General features: G+C 43.5%; 1 protein-coding gene across 1 annotated transcript in view; it reads left to right on the top strand.

Annotated features, from left to right (window-relative positions):
• The window catches only part of Gmds (GDP-mannose 4,6-dehydratase), a 528,555-nt gene extending 508,523 nt beyond the window's left edge, over positions 1–20,032 (top strand). Inside the window, exons 10-11 of the mRNA XM_085699335.2 lie at positions 19,424–19,492; positions 19,652–20,032. Of these exons, the coding sequence (XP_085555461.1) occupies positions 19,424–19,492; positions 19,652–19,714 (132 nt within the window). The 3' untranslated portion in view covers positions 19,715–20,032. The remainder of the gene's footprint in view (positions 1–19,423; positions 19,493–19,651) is intronic.
• The last annotated feature ends 682 nt before the right edge of the window (positions 20,033–20,714 follow it).

The following is a 20,714-nucleotide window of genomic DNA, read 5'->3' as shown; positions in this document are numbered from 1 at the left end:
CTGAGTAAGGTACTACCCAGCCCTCATAAAGCAGCTAACCTAAGGATGTTCTTCCTGAGGCCTCAGAGACTATATAATTCATTCAGCCTGGCTGAGGACCCTGTGTCTACTGCCAGCAGTTGTCGGGCCTCCTTGGTGCTCCGGTTATAATTGTGGTATATAAACCGTGAGACCTCATTTTCCAGCAGAAGACAGGAAGCAGGAGAATCTTAACTACAGGGTAGTGGGGAGGGGGTCTTGAAAGGATTGTAAGAAGGAATATATTTTCTCTCTGACAAACCCAAAATTTTCAAGTGGACCAGAAAGAGTTTCACAGAACCAGTAGCTTTGGGGTACTCTTAAAGACAGATTAGCCGGAAGGAAGGAGAACGTGAACAAAGAAGGTAAGAGCAGAGGAAACCTTCATCCGACGTTGGATGGCGATACAGACGGAGACCCATATTGGAGCACCGGACTGAGCCCTCCACGGTCCAAATGAGGAGCAGAAGGATGAAGAAAATGAAAAAAGAAATCAGGACTGCGATGGGTGCCATCACCCACTGATACAAGGGGACTGATCTAATGAGAGTTCACCAAGGCCAGCTGGACTGGAAATGAACGAGCACATGATCTAACCAGATTCTCTGAATGTGACCGGATTCTCTGGATGTGGCTGGCCCGGAGTCTTTCTGAAAAGCCATTGACAATGACACTGGGACTTGTTTCCTCTGCATATACTAGATTTTTGGGATCCAGTCTGTTTGGATACTCACCTTCCTGGACCTGGAGGGAGGGGGGAGGAACTTGAACTTCCCACAGGGCAGGAAACCCTGACTACTCTTAGGGATGGAGAGGGAGGAGCAGAGGGAGTGGGGGAAGTGGAAGTGGGAGGGTGTTGGGAGGAGGGGCGGAAATGGAAACTTTTATAATTTAATAAACTTTGAAAAAATAAATAAATAAATAAATAAGTAAGTAAAAAGACAGATTAGCTGGACTTCACCTGAAATGAAGTGTGTCCTGTTCACCAATGTCTGGAGCGTGATTCCCAAACAGAGAGGAGACATACAAAAGAGGGAGGCTGTATAGGGAACAGAAAATCCAGGGACACCCCAAGGAAGAGGTAATAAGGGAACATCCTGATGTGCTCCCGCTGTCTGGGGAAAGAAGTGTGCTGTGGCCCTACTTCCCTTTGCATCACAGGACCCAAAATGTGCCAGAGCTTCCAGGAACACAAATGTAAACAGACTGACCATGTATAATTCTGTCCCTTTAAACTGAGCCTTTCAAAACCAAAGGGGAAAGCTGGGACAAATGATAGTTCTATCCATAATTTTTTAAGAAACCTACATGCTTATTTTTGTAATGGCTCTGCTAGTTTACACTTCCCTCACAGTAAATAAGGATTGCTGTCTCCACGGCTCACCAACATTTGTTCTTCCTTCCTTTCCTTCCTTCTTTTTTTTTTCTTTATTTTTATTTTATTTTATTAGGTTTTTGGGGACAGGGTTTCTCTGTGTAGCCAGGCTGACCACGAACTCGAATTTACCCGCTTCTGCTTCCAAAGTGCTGGGATTAAAGGTGTGTATCACCACTGCCGTGCCATTTGCTTTTTAATGATAGCAATTATGTCTGGATGAAATGGAAACTCAAAGTACTTTAATTTTCATTTTACTAATAGCTAAGGATGTTGAACACTTTTTAAAATAGTTATTGTTCATTTGCTTTTCTTTCTTGGATAACTTTCTATCTCATTAACCCTTTTGTTGATTAGTATTTGTGGGGGGGGGGTTAGTGTTTAGCTTTTATACATAATTCTTTACTTGTGGATATTAAGCCTCTAACTGGAATATAGCTTGCAAAGACTTTTTTCCCATTCTATAGGCCAGATGCTTACTCTACTGATAGTCTTGTCTGTTGTGCAGACCCTTTTTAATTTCATATCATTTTGTTTGTCTATTTTTAAACTATATTCTATGCTACTGAGGTTCTGTTCAGAATCTTTGTGGCTATGTCACATTTCCTGCTTTACTCTAGACGTATCATAGTTTTGTTGCTTTATTTGTTTTGTTTTGCCCTTTGAGAAAGAGTCTTACTGTATATCCCTAGGTAGCATAGAACTCACTATATAGAGCAGGCTGGCGAAGAACTCACAGAGATACTCCTACCTCTGCCTCAGAAAGTTGTGGTTAAAGGTGTGTGTCACCACACCTGACAGTATTTCAGATTTTAAGTAAAAGATCTTTAATCATTTTGAATTGACTATTGTGCAGGGTGAGAGACACAAATCTAATTTCTTTCTTCTGTAGGTGTATATTCTGTTTTTCCAGCAGCTTTTACTGACTGTGCTGCCTTTTTCCAGTATATATTCTGTATAGGCTATGAAACTAGAAAGGAGATCACCAGAAGGGAAAATATATTGAGGAAGGGTTTTATGAGATATGGAAGCAAAAAAGAGAACTGGTGTAGAATGATATAAGGGAATACAGGGAAATGGAAAAGAGGGGAATCAACAAAAACAAGTTTTGTTTTAATATGTCAGAATAAGAGGAGCTGGGCATACTGATGCCTGCCTTTAATCTCAGGACTTGGGAGACAGAGGAAGGTAGATCTCTGTGAGTTTGAGACCAGCCTGGTCTACATAGCAAGTCACAGGCCAACCAGAACTATACAGTGGAACCTTGTCTCAGGAAAAAAGAAAAATGTCATAATGAAATTTAATACTTTGTATGATGATTTAAATAAAGACATAAAGTAATACATACTAAATTAAAAAAACACACACCAAAATTAACTAGACCCAAAGTCTATATAATTCAGTGAACTATTATATAGTTTGAATAAATATGTTTTTTATTTATCTGCAAGGTTTTTTATAATAAAATATATAGAATTTAAAAATAAACATTGTAATAAAAATTAATTAATTAAAATGTAAAAAGCAAAGGAGGAGACAGGAGACAGAGGACAGCTGTCCAAGAGAAACAAACCGTAAGGGATTAGCTGCTGAAGTGTGATGCCTACCTTTCAGGGTGATGGATTGTTCTTACCTTCACCTTCTGTGCCTGCTCAGAAGCTCCATCTTTGTCCATTGGGAAGTTGAGTCAGCTAGTAAGGATCAAAGTGGCCCTTCAGGTTCTGCCACTACTAGGGTCCAGCAGGTCCTTTCTGTGCCAGACACCACCCTGATTTTCTGAGAAGTATTTCCTTCCTATAACAAAAGACAAATCTTTTTCTTGAAAGACCTGCCTCATCCGTGACCTGGGTGTTGTCTCCTGTAGCACTCTCTGCATTCCATCAATTAGCTGAGCTTGTTCCCTCCATTCTCCTTTGCTAAAGTGGTGGTATGGAAGGGGTTGTCATCGAGAAACATGAAAACACCACCCCGACTTATGCCCCTAAGGAATTATGGGATACACCAAAATAGGTGAGAATTAGGTGAGCCCTATGACTCCTCAGTTCTTCCAGGATTGGAATGCCATATAGATAGAATACTATCTTAGGGCCCAGGGTCTCCTAAAATGAGGTCAGTCACAAGGATTCTTCACATTGGCCCCAAAACCACCTGCAGGCAGAGTATGACAGGTGTCTAGAGAAAGAATTTTTTTCCAAAGTCTTTGGGGGAGTAGAAAGGTTTGTTTGAAGTTTTTCAGGTTGTTTTCTTTTGGTTTTTTTTTCTTGTTTTATTTTGTGCATGCATGCATGTGTGGTTACATGTTTGTGTGGGTATGCTCACCCTTATATGTGTATACTTAGGTGATAAGTTGATATCAGATGTCTTCCTCTGTTGCTTTCCACTTTATTTTTGAGACAAATTCTCACTAACTATAATGGCCTATTCTACTGTGTCTGGGGATCTGACTCTGGTCCTCAAGCCTGTGCTCCAAGCACTTTTCCTACTGAGTCATTCCCTCACTATATATATACTAGATAGATAGATAGATAGATAGATAGATAGATAGATAGATAGATAGATAGATAGATAGATAGATATACATATATTACACACACACACACACACAAACACACACACACACAGAGAGAGAGAGAGAGAGAGAGAGAGAGAGAGAGAGAGAGAGAGAGAGAGAGTCGCTAACCCAGAACTTGCTATGTGTACTAAGCTGGCATCCAACTCGCCATCTTCCTGCCTCTGCCTCCTTAGAGTTGGGATAGCAGGTATGGAGTACCACACACAGCTCACAGATCTTTCTTGGCAAAGCCATAAATCACTACCTCACCTTGGAGTCACTATCACCCATAACAACTTCCTCTTCCGAGTCTCAGCACTATGAAATTCAAGGCTTCTGATTATCAGTCCCCACCCTGGGCCCAGCCCAAGGGGCTTCCTCCCTAGGTTCATGTTCTTCCGCTGAAGTTCTGGCATCCTGTCAGCCAAGGCTCTCTGCTTCCTCATCATGTAGGCAGCATTCCTGACCACCAGTATTTAATTTCCCTTACAGTACTTAGTCCTGTCGAGTTTCTCTTTGCTTGTGGAGTGACACTACAAGGGGCATGAGCCACCTGCTAGCTAAGTAGACCAGTGCCATGCGGTTGCCAAAATGTATTTAAAGTAGAGAGACCACACCCCCTGAGACAGCCCACCCTACAACTCATAAGAATTATACTGACTACCTAATTACCTAAAAACATGGCCCTGTCTGATTTTGCTTCCTATGTGGGGTGTATAACAGGGAAGGAGGTAGGACTGGGTTTAGGCATGGGAAATGGCTGAGGCTAGAACTAGAGACATGGGGGTAGGGATGACTGGGTATGTGGCCTCACAATGTGGAAAGTGTTCATCAAGTCAACATCTATGCCATGAAACACGTAGCTGAACAAATGAGCTAAATCTACAGTGAAGGGTGAATCTGGAATTTCAAATGAAGTCTCTTTGACCCCAGATTCAGCAGACTTTTATGGTCTTAAATGTATGAGTAGGAAGAAGAGGGTTCCAGCTTTGAAGAATTCTCTATACGCGAATATATATAGGAACTGCAGCTTTCTAGAACTGCAGAGCTCATATAAAGAGACATTTGAAGCTAACATCACAACCCAGCTTTGAAAGCCTGAGTGTCCTTCCAAGTGAGTTAGTTTGATTCTAGTGGCTCTGGTACATACAGTAGCTAATATTTAAGTTTCTGCTCACATCAGCCACTTGCGTTATCTTGCCTCTTTATCATCAACAGATATTGTATTATAGGCCCATTGAGAGTCAGGTCATCCAGAGAATACTAGAAACAACTGAAATTCTGCATAGAAAGATTTGGCAACAAAGTCCATGCTGAGCTACTGCTAACTGCTGTGCATCCGAGGTTCACTTCCAGCAAGAGGGGAGAGCTCCAATCTACCCTATGCCACCCCTCCAAACCTTATTGCAGTTTCTAAAAGGTTCTCAGACCTCTCCTTAGGCCTTGAGTTACATTCTTGCACTTAGATACCTTATCCTTGTCCTCCTGGCTCATGTTCACACCTCACTGCCCTCTTGGGAACTAGAAAATGTTTTTTCTAAGTGCCCCCACTGCATTAGTCTGTGTACCCTTCTGCTATTTCCTATGACGGAACCTAAATCCTGAAACTTTCCAGAGGGAGTTCTTGACAAGTTATCCCATTGCTTTTTTCACATGTGCTTCCGTAAGTAGCCTGCCAAACATAGGATACTGTCACTGCCCAGTACAGTGTCCATTTCCTTACTCCTCATGTACCTTCTTCAAGTTGTAATCCTACCCTGCATGTCAGAGTCATTCTGGCTCTATCACCCTGATCCTCCCCTTGCCTAGAGCATGACATTTGTAACTTATTACCATCTGCTTCTTAGTCTCCATCATTAACTTTGAGCTGCTTGGACTCACATATTTATGGCCACTGGCTGCATAAATGAATGGGTGGATAAATGAATGTTGCGCACGTTGCCAGGATTCAATGAGAAAATAGACTGGGGGCTCCTTTGTGGTAACTGTTGATATCATTATAGGGTAGTAATAATTTAAGGCACCCCTTTCTTTCTAAATCTGAATTCTCAGTAGCCAAGCCCAAAAGTTAAGATGCTTTTGCCGAAGCCTTAGCTACCTTGCATTCTCCAGACTTGCTCTACTACTACGTAGGTGCAGAGCCCCTGACAGTGCAGTCTCCTTCATTCCGTAGACCCTGAAAACTGTAGAAGTTTCCTCAGGAGCAATTTATTTCTGTCAGGAATGGTCATGGTAATAGCATAAGTAAGATCTAGGCCATTTGCTTTAGTTCTGTGTTGAAGTATTTTCACATCTAACTGTGTTCTGATGGAGTCAGATTCCAAGCATTTCCCAAGCCCTTTAAATTTTCATGCCAAACAGTTCTTAGTATTCTTTGTGGACCTAGAAGGCAAGCAGTTCCTTAAAGATTCTAGTTCTACTGGAGAAAGTCCATTGGGAGCAACTTAGCCTTAGAGTACCAGGGGCTGCCAGGCAGAGAAATACCCTTCCATGGGAAAATGACTTGGTCTTTGTTTGCTTTTAAATACAAAGTTCAAGATCATAACCATTAATGATAATGCCTAAGGAATCTGAAGTAATCCAATCAAAGATGCTTTCTCGTCTACCTCTTCATAACCATTCATTTCTGGCTTGGGGGAAGGATGAAATTATTTTTTTCTTTTGCGACTCGAAGCTTTCTTCAAGCTATAAAACACAGATGTCAGTCCTGTATGTCATAAATAGCCCCACTCTTGCTTTCTCGCTAAGATTTCTATCTCCATAAAGGACCTACTCTAATTGATACAAGTGGTGCACTAGCAGCCATGGTTTTTCTGGACCTCTGTGGAGTGAAAACGTATTCATTTTCTGTTTTCTTTTTGTTCGTAGTGCTGAGAACTAAGCCTTATGTTTCCTAGGCAACTTTTCTACCCCTAGTCTACATTATCAGACCTTGCTTTTTTGAGGCAGGGTCTTATTGCATATTACAGAGTCCAAGATTGTCCATAATTCTCTATATAGATCATTTTCACTTCAAACTCATGAGGTTCCTACCCCTACCTTCTAAGTGCTAGAATTATAGGTATATTATCACAATATCTCTATCTGGGTCTTTTTAGTTAAGTTCTTTTCCCGGCTACATAGTTTGCACTCACTCACAGCTTCTATATGGGGGGTGAACACTTGATTGTATATTGTTCCCAACTGCCTGACCAAGAGAAGATTCCTGAGAGACATGATATAGGCTAGCAGGCCCAACCCTTGCAGTCATTTGGGCCTGGATTTGAGTCCAGGCCCCATTTCAAGTCAAAATGAACAAGTTATCTAATTTGCTGGGCATATGTTTCCTTACCTTCCATGTAGGACTCTTAGCAGGGATAAACAACATGGAGTGTACAGTGGGTTGGATAGATAGATCCAATGAGAAGCCCAATAAATCTGCCTTGACTCTAAATAGCCCCTGATTCCCTTACTACTAAACTAGAAGATAACGCATCTTAAGCCACCACCCTCTGCTTACAATGTTCTAAGTTACTTGGCTTCACTGGTCACCCTGTTTGACTCAGTTTCAATACTGGGAACTGACCAGTCCAGCCAGATGGAAAAAAATGAGGCAGGCCTGATGCATGAAACCACAGCCACTATGGAATTTCAGCTGACAGCAGCAGATGGGGATCAATACCAGCCCCATGTGTTGGAGCAGGCTCTGATAGCAGACTGTAAAGGAGAAGTAGGTCAGGAGCATGCAGTTGAGGGGCATTACCATTCCTCATGTGGCCCTAGGTAGGTGTGGATGATCTGGGCAGGTTCACTATAGGCCTGATGGAACAGTTAAAAAAACTAAATTTGCAAAGGTACAATGATGGGCACTGAGGCTTTCTGTATGCCCAAGATTGATGTGTCTGATGTGTCAGTCTGGGGCTCAGTACCTCAACCACAGGGAGCTCATCCTTCCTAAGGAGCCACACTAATACCAATCTTCAGGAATGCTTAGGGTCACAAGAGAGGTGTTCCTTTCTGAGTCCTTAAACCCAGGCATGGTTTCTGTGTTGCGGCACTTAACGACTTAGCAGTGAAAGTAGTATCTGTGCCACTTTCAACTCTGAAAACAGCTCTTTTCAGCCTGGATAAATCACTACAGCAGCTTTCCTTCCCAAAACTCAGTAGCTTACCTTGCTCTGTGTAGATAGGCCAACTTTTTCCACTAATAGGCCTATGGAAAATGGATGTGGCCATAATTTGAGAACTGGCTCTCAGGTTACTCTGACCTTCCTTCCTGGGTTTATTTGCAGAACACATCATATGCATCAGAGACAAGAGGCTCCTGCTTGGCAGTTTTGCCAACTGACTAAGCATTTAAAGAATCAATATGGAGGTGTCCCTTTCTTGGATGCATAGCTTGTGCTATGAGGAACTCAATTGTCCCTTTATATCCTGTAACATTTGATGGGGAGAGATCTCCACTCCATCATCTCTTAGCTCCCTTTGTCATTAGGAGCATGATGCAGTGGAACACTGTTCTGGGTAAAGTGTCTTGAGATGAAAAGGTCTAGCTGATGAGCTGTGTCCTAAAGACAGGCATAGAGCTTAATACTTCCACAGTAGAGTTCTTGTATAGCATGCAAGAGATTTTCAAATAATGCCCAGCACAACAAAAAAAAATCATAATCATAATTCATTAGATCAATCAGTAAAGACAGAAACAGAGGAAAGGTCATTGGTACAATACAGGATGTGTGACAGCCATGCTCCTCAGAGCATGTGGCAGTAGATTATGTAACAAGGCATGATTTTTTTTTTTTACTCTCATAGTCAATAATTTCTCACATCTGGACTGAGCTGTCATTTCCAAAGCATATTCACATACACTGAAGTGCTGTTTTCATCAGGTTGGCAGACTATGATCCCAACTTATTTGGTCTGTGGACAGGAAGCTGCACTCCATCACAGGCCGTCATTTAGATCAGACCCTCGGCCTTGTCAGCAAGGCCAGCACTGAGGGCAAACAAAGCACCTGCCAAGGGCGACTGTGCAGGGTGTCACACTTGGAGTCCCCACCAAAGCTTTCATCAAAGCCAGCCTGATTATTTTCCACTGCATTTTCCTGAAAGGATGTTATGATTTTCTAGATGTTTGGTGGCTGGCGATAAATCAGGCTTTTATGATGTCATGTGAAAGGCCACCTCTCGGACTTCCTCTAGCCGCAAGTGGAGAATAATAAAAGTAGTACGTGTTGGTATTGCACAGTAGACACAGCTTAGCTTAACCCTTTCCTCACTTGTCCGCCAGCTCAAGTCACAGAAGATTAGTATTCCTTTCACATGAGTAGCCAGGATTCATGGAAGTAGAATTGCTCTCTGGGTGATAAGTAGACTCAAGGACTTTGGCGTCATATCAAGTCATTACCAGAAAGTGCCTCTCCATGGAGTATGATAGAAAGGGTTATCAGCAGCTTAACAAAAGTAACCTTCAGAGAGCCCCTGTTTCATAATGTTGGAAATAAGGAGGTGCCTTGAAGCAGAGAAACTAATAAAGCTAGTGAGACTATAATGGAATGTCTCATAGCATTATAAATTCATAAATGCCTTTGAAAGAATGGGGGAGGGTTTTCTTTTAATCCAGAATCCAGAATCCTTATTCTCTTATCTGCATCCCATCAATCCATAAGTCTTTTTGTGTTCTACTTCCCCAATTATCTTTGCATGGCCGCACTCTACCACCACTGTCACCTAGGAACCCCATCTTTCACCTCTTTAGCCTGAACATCTTATCTGGTCTCCTCTCCTCTCCTGTCTTTGACTCTTCTCATCTAAGACAAAGTACACAGATGTCTGTGAAAACCTCTAGTGCTTAAACTCTTCAGGAACCAGAGCAAAGTCCAGACTCCCTGCTATCAATGCTAGGATGGTAACGGACTGCTTCTCTGGCCTTTCAAAGATACACACGTACTAACACAAACACATACACCATATGGTGAAATTCGTTAAAGGAAAGTAGGTTCCAGTAATGTGTCCCACCCTGAGGTCTGGTCAGGGGAAAGGCTCCGTAGGCACCTCGGGGTGTTCAAGGCTGTCACTTTCCACTAACCAGAAAAGAAGTGAAGGGTAGAGGCATCTCAGCCCTCAGAAGCTATTGCTGTCCTCATTTGGCCAGAAGATAGGCAGCCTTGCTAACACACACTCCAGGGGGTATCTGAGCACAGCAACCAGGTTCCTAGCCTCCCAAAGCCATCTAGGTATCGTGCTGAGTCTTCACTGTAGTAGCCCAGACGGGGCCCCTACAGAGTAAGTTAGGTTACGTGCCCAAACATCAAAGAGGAGCAGAGGTTGTGCATAAGAGTTTATGTACAGAGAGAAAAATCAGTGTGAACAGCTAGAAGTCAGTGTCATGCTTTTGAAAATTACCACCCCAAATATTCAGGCTTCTACTAGCTTTTTAACCATGGCCCATAGGCTTAGACTCTTAAGGGACAGTCAGGTATGATTCAGAAAATAAAGCCTTGGCACAACATGTCTTCTATAGAGGAAGACCGGGGATCCATGACAAGTCTTTTTAACCTTCTTTGACCTCACCATGAGCTGCTTTTCCCTTGTTCATGTATCCACAAGCAGTGGCCTGATCTGTACTCCTCAGAGCTGAAGCTCTGCTCCCTAAATTACTTCCTATCAGTGGTGTCCCCCAAAAGACCTTCTTAACAAGATCTTTTCTTACCATTCAGATCTCTGATCAGATGTTACTTTTTAGAATGTCCCTTAACTGTCAGGGTTGTCCCACTCTTGTCAAGTCCCCACCTCTACAGCCTTGTCACCACACTCGCTCTTAGCTGATACCCTCCTTGTATCTCTGTGCACCTCTTGCCATCTCCCCAACCCAGCACAGGTGCCATGACAGTCAAGGCCTTGACTTATCCATAGTTGCTTCCCCAGTGCCTGACAAAATCAGTGTCTGGCAACAAACCACAAAGCTGCAAAATGCGTGCAGTAATTGTAGAAAGACAGAGTATACAATCCTGGGTAGATTTGTTTGGCAAACAAAGACCTGAGCCTAACAGTGAAACAAGGACTGGGTGTCTCTGGGATAAAAGGCTTGCTTCACTAGCATGAATGGGGCTTGATCTCCAGTACTTCAAGGGGAGAAATCTGGTACCAGCAGCTGTTTGTGTGTAGCCTTAATTCTTACAACCATCCTGTAGCATAGACAGTGTTTACCTCAGTTTTATAGATTTAGAACCTAATACTCAGAGGTGCTCAGAAACAGCCGAGTTCATTGAGCCCTGGACAGGAGTCCAGTTCCCTCCAGTGATATCTCTGTGTTCTTAGGAATGTTTAAGAATGTTTTGGTTGAGATGAAATTTATAGTGAAATGCACAGATGTTAACTGCAGTTAGATTGGTTCTGACAAGTGCATGGGCTTCTGTAATATGCTTCTGTCCACCTAGGGAACATTCATTTAATTTCCCCCAAGGTCTCCTTCTGCATACTGCCAGTCATCCTCCCTTTGGCCACTACTCTTGTTCCACCACTGTGGCTGAGTTTGTTCTATAACAACATATTCGTTGAGTTACACAGTGGCTGAATTTCTGTGTCAACCTCTATCCACCATTGGCATGTACTGATGTCATCATATGCTGACACATTATTTAGAAGTCTCTTTGCCTCTCACATTAATGTTGCATAAGTACACTGTTTTCCTTGGAGGGCTTGGTCCTTTGAACATTGTGACTGCTAGACTAAAAATCAGAGATGCTGCATTCTAGTCCAAGACTCTACCACTAGATGGCTTCATGATATCTGGCTGAAATATCTCAACAGATAGACATAGGGATTCTGTTCTTCTCATGAAAAAAGGAAAGGACGAGTAACAGGTAGCCATGCAGTGTAGATCCCCACAGCCTGTTAAATCTTTCTTTGCCTTGATCGTGGGAAAAGAAGCAAGTCAAACTGTGGAAAACCTAAGGATCTGAATTGATACTTATCTTTCCTCTGTACTCCTCAAGAAACTCACAAATGCCAGGTAGTTTTTTAAGCAGCCAAATGCAGGGTCTTCTGTGTTAGTTGCCCTCAAGAAGCTGCTAGGGAAGTAGTGATAGAACATGTGAGTGTGGCCCTCTTAAGTCAGTTCCATCTAACTTGGGGACAGACAAGGGAGGAGGCAAAGTATGAGTAGATAGGTAAGTTATTGAAGAGAGACTCTGAATTAGAAGACCTCAATGTGCTATATAAGTTGAGAAACACCCACAGAAAAAGCCATCCCATTTTAATTGTAAGGGTAATTGTATTTGTTATGATGTTCTTTTCTGTATGTGTTCAAAATAAAGGTAGGGATTTTCTCTAAGATGATAGATTGCCTAACAAACAAGAAGGAAGCAAGCTTAAGGAAAATTGCCTTTGTGTTGTGCAATCCGGGATGCCCCATGGCCTCAGTTGCCTTCCTGGATAAGAGAGTGCAGGCTCAAGATAAGCTGGATAACAGAGTTGGGCTCCGAGCTCCAAGACACTTTGTAGAAAACTTTCATCTCTAGAAAGAGGCCTCTGAAGCAGATATAAAATCTCCTGAGTTGCATCTTGAGTGTGGATGTCTTCAAGTTTAATTAGCTGAACTCTGCAAAGTGCTTTGAGGGCAGAAAGTGCTAAGTGGCAAAAGAAATGCAGCCTGCATCTTGTGTCCAGAGCGCCACTTGCCAATTATGTCACAACAGTCCCTAATCGGTCCACTTAAAGGTGCTTTATCTCCTTTCCTCGGGGGTTTATGCCACCTCCTACTAACATAGACAAATCTTTACACCCCAGATCTAGTTATTAACAGTAGCCAGTAATTTTCAAAGAAGATGGTGCTGACTTTGAAGCCTGGAATGCTGAAGTCACTAACAATCTTATCTCCCTGTCATTAAGTGGCCCTTACATTATTCGTGTGAGTCACCACTACCACCCCCATCAGCTGATTACAATGAACTTTAGTGAAGGAATTAGGATCAGAGGGCTCTAGTTATAGTAAGTCATTCACTTTACTTTCCCTGTCAAGCACTAGGCTTCACAACCTAGGTTGTGTGGGGGGGGGGGGGAGTTCCATGACTACAAGTGTAGACATAGAACAGGTCCAAAGGGGTCATAAATGTGGATGTTGCAAGGTGACCTTCTCAGAGTCTCACCTGTAACATGTATGTTAGACCTCTACCTGTGAGCATGTAACTCTCTCAAGCTACTGGACATTGCTCCTTAGAAATGTTTTCCTTTGCTTGCTCATTTAGATGGGCTAAGCGTGGGTCCCGTGAGGTTATACAGGCTGGTAAGAGTGTTCCTGGGTTGGTTCCCGTTTCTGTACCCCATTCAAAGCTCTGTAGTAATTGGCAGACAGGCAGTAGTGGAGAATTCCAAGCTGCTAAGGGAGATGGTCCAGTTTGGCTAGTGTGAATGCTGGGGTGTGTAATTGTTCCACAGAGGTAAAGCTACCCATGTCTCAAGCATGCTGGCCTGAGAGAACTTTCTCAAGACTCATTAAAACTCTAAAGTAAAATTAATAATCTGAGCGCCCATACTTTCTCCCAATACAGTCATCCCTCAGAATCCTCAGAGAATTGGTTCCAGGATCCCCCTCTGACAAAATACTCAGATAACTTACGACCCTGTATAAGATGATTTGCATGTCCTCCTGCATTCAGTGAATCATCCTTGGAAAGTTAGTGTCTAACACAGTGCAGATGCTGTCAGCAGGTGTTATGATCACTAGGCAACAATGACAAACATGGCATCTACACATCTTCAGTACAGGTGTCTATTTTTCTGTTATTTTTGACCAATAGCTACTTGATTCTATATATGCAAAATCCCCAGGTTTAGAGGATAAATATGTTTTTGTGTAACTTGTAGAACTTTTTTTTTGCCTAACTTTTTTTCATGCTAAATATATATATACATATATATGTATGTATGTATGTATGTATGTGTGTGTGTGTATATATATATATATATATATATATATATATATGTTTTTTTGAGACAGGGTTTCTCTGCTGTAGGCCTGGCTGCTCTGGAACTAGCTATGTAGAGCAGGCTGGCCTTGAACTCAGAGATCTGCCTACCTCTGTCTCCCAAGTGCTGGGATTTAAGGTGTGCACCACCACTGCCTGGCACTAGCTGTATTTTTTAAAATATAATGGAAAAGATGTGTGTATGTCATGGTATATTGATGGATAGATGCAGTGGGAAGAAGACACATCCTCATTCACTTTTCAGAAAGTTCTAAATAGTGGTAGACTCTTTTATAAGTGTGTGAGGCCCACATGTAAGTAGATGTTTCTTTTCCTTCGTTTAATACCTCTTGGTAGCTGTTGAATAGTTTCTCACAGAAAAATGGGATCAGTGAAGGAACCACAGGATCTTAAAGATCCTGTAAGAGGAGGTACCATCCAGAAGAACAGGCAGCATGACCAACAGGTTGTTGAGTGGACCCACCAGGAGAGTGCACAGTGTTGAGTCTTGAGCTCCAAGCAGTGGTTTTTTAGTCTAAGGCCATGTGGCACTGCCCATTGCCAATAGGCCTGGAGTGTCCTTTGTGCGGAGACTAGGAACAGCTTTTGCGGGCCTGATGCTCTTCTATGTCCCATGCTGTGCTACACTCTGGAATGGCGCTTAGTGAAGCTGTATCAGTTTAGCTCTGGGGCACTCTGTCAGCCCTGCTGGATGAAGAGTCCCCTGAGCCCACTTCCTGAACAGACGAGACAACCTGCTGTTTTCTCCTTGTCTCTTATCGCCCCTTGTCATTAAAGGAGAGGCCTGGCATTGACTTCAATCTTTGCTATTCTAAAGCAGTCCACGGGAGGAGAGGGAAATGCCCAGCCACCTCCTCACTGTACTGCTCTGAGGTTAGCTCTCTCCTTGGGTAGGATTAAGCCAGGAGTAAATTCCAGCATATGAGAGTTAAAACTACACAGGTCAGGTCATCAGAGAGCACTGCAGGCTGGAGGCTGGTGGGGAGGGAGTGCATTTGGGGGACTCTTCAGGCTACTCTCTCCCTTTTCCTCCATATGCCCCTCCCTGCCTGTCTAGAATCTTGGTTGGGATATGCAGTGCAACTTCAAAGGCTTCCCTCAAGTTGTGTTGGTTTTTTTTGTTCTTAGCAGTTCTGTGTTTCCCAGGAGAAGCTTTACCCTGGGAGGGAAGCTTGCCTCCTCACTCCATTAGCATAAAGTCAGATCAAGGACTTCACTCATTGGCATTCTTCTATTCCCTTGGAACCTAAGCTAGTCTTCAATTTCACTTTTCTTAGAAAAGCAGGAGGGAAAAGTGAGTATTTTTGTGCCACTCACAGCTCCATGTCTTAAATTCCTGAAGATGTTTAGCCAAGGTTTCCATCGGGCTAGGTTTTCCTTAGTCATATCCCTGTCTATGCACCTTCTTGTCTATGGCTCTCAAAAATCAATTTCTTTCAGTATGCACATAGAAATTTAACAACATCCTGCCAAGAGCTCTTATGTTCTTAAAGTCTCTCTGCCCCACCAGATGTTCCTACAAACCTTACCACAAACCTGCCAAGGAAACCCAATCCAACTTGTAATTCAATCTAAATGTTATAATTTCCCCGAATCAAACTTAGAGAAAGGGGAGAAAAAGAAATGAGGGTGTGAGCTTGGAGTTATCCTGAATGATCCAGTTTAGTGTACTGATGGAACTTAATTTGTGTAAGAACAATCAAAATCCCATCAGGGGAGAAAAGGAACCTGTGTGGCGGAAAGGTGTCTTGTTATCTTGACAGCCGTGCACAGGGAGCCCAGAGATCTCACAAGAGTGGCCTCTAATTAGAGGAGACAATAATGGCAGGGTGAGCCCTCCTTCTCTGGACTGCGTTAACTGCTGTGGGCTCAGGAACTGGCCTAATGACTTCCCCAGGACTTGGTCTGGCGCTTTATCTATCCACTGTAACAAGACCAATGGCCAGGAAAGCCTGAGATTTAGTTGCAACAAAACATGCTCTCTTCTCAGGCTACGCTTGCATCTCCATTACCGTAAAAGCCACCATGTCTGGGTGCTCCTGCTGCAGGACAACTCCTAGGGGCAACGGAGCTGGGGTCTGTGGAGAGAGCTTGTCTGCAGCCTTTCTCTGTTCCTTGTGCTGTTTAGCTGCTGTAAAATGCTTAGTTAAGCCTAATTGAATTTGACAATAATAAATTACATATTGAAACTGTATAGTTCACCTCAGGAATAGCAGTGAAAATGGCAAGACACCAGAAGCCAGATTTAGGAAATGCCATATTTACATTAAAATGCTTTAAATTTTCTTAGAGCTTTGTTGCCTGTTTTTTTTTTTTCCAGAAAAACTCCAGACCACCCATTTCATGAAGTTCTTTGTAGAAATTCTGTAGAAACTCTACATAAAATCATCACTTAATTCCAGTTTTGCCTCTGTGTCATATGGTAGTGTATGCTCTGTGGAGAACCAAATAATTCAAAATGGAGAGCAGTGTACATAAACTCATTCTTTTCATTTGTCGTTAGGAACTGCTTGCCCTATTGGAGGATTTTTGTGGAAGTTCAAATGTCTTAAAAGACTTAAATATAAAAGGAGTACAGATCATGCCATTTCTTTCTCCCCACATCCGTGCGTTTGAGCACAGCAACTCTGGGCTGCCCTGCAGGAGTCCACCTCCCAACCCGACTTCTCTGCAGGTCAGAGGAAATGATGTTTAAAGGAGCATTTCCTGTCTGCCCTCCTGTCCAGCACTGTGTGCCTTCACACGCAGGCCTTGTCATGCCACCCCTGAAGTGTGCCTGAGCCAGGGAGCTTGTAAATGAAACAAACCATTGGCCAGATCCCATGGTAGAAAATAATTTGACACAGGGTTTCTCGGTGTAGCTCTGGCTGGCCTGGAACTGTAGATCAGAGATTCGCCTGCCTCTGCATGCTGGGATGAAGGGCACACACCACCACCCTCAGTTTAGTAATATGTTCCCATTAGGACAGTGAAGTACAGAGCACACCACGTTGGTGGGGAGGAGAGCTCAGTGGTAAAGCACTTGCCTAACGGGAAGAAAAGCTGAGGAGATAAAAACATTTTGACTAGCCCATGTTAGTGGCACCTGGCAAGAAGAGCCACTGTTTTGTTCTGATAGGACCGCATGCGCTCCCTTCCTAAGGCCTCTTGATCTAATTAGCTTTCAGGGAGACAGAGTGTTGGCAGAAGGCTAAGGAAGCTCCTAGGCTGCAGTCTAAGAGAGGGCTGAAAACTAGATTGGGAAGTTTAGCTGGGCTTGTCTCTGGTTTCAATGAAATACTTTTACAGTGTATTTAGTAGTGTCTGTTGCTAAGTTTTTGAAAACCATTTTTCTTTTTTTCTTAATTGTAGTTGCCTGGTTGTTTTTATATTATGAGCTACTTGTAGAAAAATACAGGAAACATAATTACAATATAAAGCTCCCTTTCCCAAGCCTACTGAGATCATTTGAAACCAAACTGAGTTTTAGGGCTTTTTTTAACTGTATGTTCATAGCCATGAATTGCATCCATGCTGTGCTGGTTGATTTACTGCCGGCGGTCTGTGAGTCAACAGTAACCATGTTCTCCTGAAGCTGAGGACAGAGAGGGGCGGGTGGACATTGCTTCATGACTCCAAACTACACAGCTTCCTCTGGGGAAAAAGAAGGAATATCCTTGTGTGGCTTTTACACTAAAAGAGAAGCATTGTAAAAAGTATATACAAGTTTATTTAGGGAGAGTAAAGAGAAATAAATTACCTGGTTTGTTTTTCCACTTTCATTGGCAGCTCCAGGTAGCACTGTGCTAAAAATGCTAATTACTAATTCTTGTATCCTACCTTTCCTGGGGAGTCTGGAAATGGGCTTTTAGGCCAGCAGAAATAACTTGCTTCACTTTGGTTAACACTCTGGGGAGGAAGTGGGTACTTCAGCGTATTGTGAAATGCAAAGCCTTTGGGAATTTGATTTATTCAAGCCTAAAAAGCAATGATGAATGATTGAGAACGAGAGTCCCTGAATGTCCTCTGCTAGAGTAAAGACTCGGGCAGGGAAAAGGGAACTGGAATCCAGACCACCTTGCCGGGAATGCCCAGGTGAGCACCCTGTGGGAAGCACAAATAGCTGGTACCTAACACTCTGGCCTACCCTTCTGAAATCCTGAACCAAGTGCCGTTGGCTGCCAAGTGCAGGGAGGCCTTTTATTGCAGCTTAGTTATCTGTGGCTGTCACTCAGAGCAGCTGGTCCACTGGTCTAAGAGTGCACAGCTAAAATACAGTATCCTAATAACATACCCATCATTATAAAGATCTCCCTTTTCTCTCCTGCTTTCCCAGTCCCTGGTTATTTTGCATCTCCGCATATGCAGCAGTAGATGCACTCATATGAATATATACCTAACTGGCTTTTTTCTGGTTTTCCCCTTTCCTCTCCTTTCCTTCCTTTCTTCCCTTTAAACCCATCTTGAAATGCCCATTAGTCTTGAGACCTACAATAAAGAACTGTGTGAGGGTGAAGACACAGGATTTTCTTCTTTACGGTTTCCTGTTAGTTGCCAGTCTTCCTTCCGAGGGAGTATCTTAAATGAAAGAAAGTGAACTGCTCTTGCTAGATATTCAGAAAGCTCCAGTACGTTTGTGTTCCCCTCCTCATAAAGTCAGAACTGAGCAAGCAGACCGGGAGGCTTGACCTCAGCTGTATATGTTGGGAAGGTCCAGTCCTGGGCTGAGACAGTGGTCAGCAGTCTCCTCTAAAAGCAGCCTTGAAGGAGCATCTGGAGGTGAGTGGAGCTAGACAAAGAGCCTGGGCTGACCAGAGGTCTCAGATACACAGGGTCTGAAACTGAGGTTTTCGTGTTTGTCCCATGAGTCAAGAAAGAAAATCCCTATTTTCTAAGGAAGAAAGAGATTATAACAGACCCTCTGCAGTAGCCAGGAAATGAAAGTTTTGGTTTTGGAGCTTGTGGGTGCGCTGCTGGCTGGCAGAGAACTGTCTTCACCTTAGCAAAGCCAGAGCTCGTGCTCCCTAGCCTGCTGTGTGCCTGCCCGCCTAGGCTGTCCCAAAAGCCAGACCAGAGGCGGGGGTTTCCGCTGACTCCAAATCCAGGACAAGGTGCAGGAGGCAGGGACAGGGCAAAGGCTGCAGACCTAAGACCGGACCTGGAGGAGTGTGGATTCTAGGGACCAGACCCAGCAGATGGGTCCGAGTCCTCCAGGTCAAGGACCTGGAACGGCCATCGTGCAGTGAGCTTTGTGTCTTGAACATTCAGGCTTGATTTACCCCTGACCTCTGCCGAGAAGAGCAGCATTTTGAAACAGTTTTCCCAGTCACCCTCCTGACAACTTAATATCTAAAAAAAAAAAAAAAAAAAAAAAGCCATCAGAGTCATTAGGATGAGGTAGGGCTATGGGGGTGGGCAGGAGTCGGAGATGGCTCCCTCGTAAGGTCCTAGCTTAAATCGAATCATCTTACCTGATGGGACAGATTGGGAAAGGGGTACTCCACAAGCACTCTCATCTGCCCTCTCTCCGCAGGACTTTCTGCAGGGAGACTGCTCCAAGGCGCAGCAGAAACTGAACTGGAAGCCCCGCGTTGCCTTTGATGTAAGTTGTGTCTCCAATGCAAGTTCTCACAGCTGTTAGCTGTGAACCCTTGCTAGTGGACTACAGTCAGGCAGATCTTTCTGAGCCCTGGGAGGAGGTGTTGCAGAAGAGGGTGGCAGAAACCCCGCCCTCACCACCCACCCTGGATTTTGGTTGCAGGAGCTGGTGAGGGAGATGGTGCAGGCCGACGTGGAGCTCATGCGGACCAACCCCAACGCCTGAGCACCTCTGCAAAGATTCGGAGGCATGCGGAGCCAGCAAATCAGAGTCCAGCCACTCCTGCGACCATCGACCCTTGACCTCCTGTGTTGTCCCCACAGCTAAGAGCTGGGCTATAAATTTGCAGGCACCAGGAGGGGACACTCCAGAGCTAAGGCCTCTTTGTTTTTGTCGAAGGCCTTTCTGAATGGTTTTGGGAAATCAAGAAGTGTTAATCACATATTCATTTTACTTGAAATTATGTCACTAGACAACTTAAATTTTGGAGCCTTGAGATTGTTTCTCTCTTTTCTTATTAAATGATCTTTCTATGAACCAGCACTAACAGAGTTGCTTGTGTGTGTTTTTGCCAGGTTATAATGTAGGCAGGTTATGGCCCCAAACAATAACAAAAATCCACCGGTAGGGATGAAATATTACTTGGTTCCTTTGGAAAAGCTCCTGTTGGGAAGACCCCTAGCCTGAGCTGCCCTCAGGAGAGGCCTCGCTAAGCTATCTGCCTTGGGCATACCTATTCCCTGCTGAACTGAAGCATTCATACCCCTTCTGATCTCTGCTGATTTTAATTAGAACCACTGAGCTCTCACCCTCTCAAAAAAAAAAAAAAAAAAAAAAGACTCATGAAATGAGGTTGCTAAAAGAAGAAACTTGATGGTAAGTAAATATTGTTGGAACATTACTATGGTCTTTTGTACAATATTTATTTCCAACCTCTTCCCATTGGTACTAGGTCACTTTTTAAACTGAATTTTGACTCATTAATTCAATCCAGTGCCTGATATATACCAGACATTATGCTGGTGCTTCAACCCCATCAACATGAGCTAGAAGTTAGGATAAAGAGACTTAGAACCCAGGATCCAGCTTCACTGAGTTTATCATTTAGGTGCTAGAATTCTGACTACAGGCCTGCATTTCTGAGCTGTGCACTGTGTAGCTACAGGTGACACAAAAGTGTTCAGAACACCCCCAGAAGGCAAGCAAGGATCTGCTTGCAGGTATA

The sequence above is a fragment of the Myodes glareolus genome, chromosome 14 (assembly GCF_982192425.1).
Source record: "Myodes glareolus chromosome 14, mMyoGla1.1, whole genome shotgun sequence".
In the NCBI taxonomy this organism is placed as follows: Eukaryota; Metazoa; Chordata; class Mammalia; order Rodentia; family Cricetidae; genus Myodes; species Myodes glareolus.
Note: the sequence above shows the minus strand (reverse complement) of the source record. Positions and strands in the feature narration are given on the sequence as shown.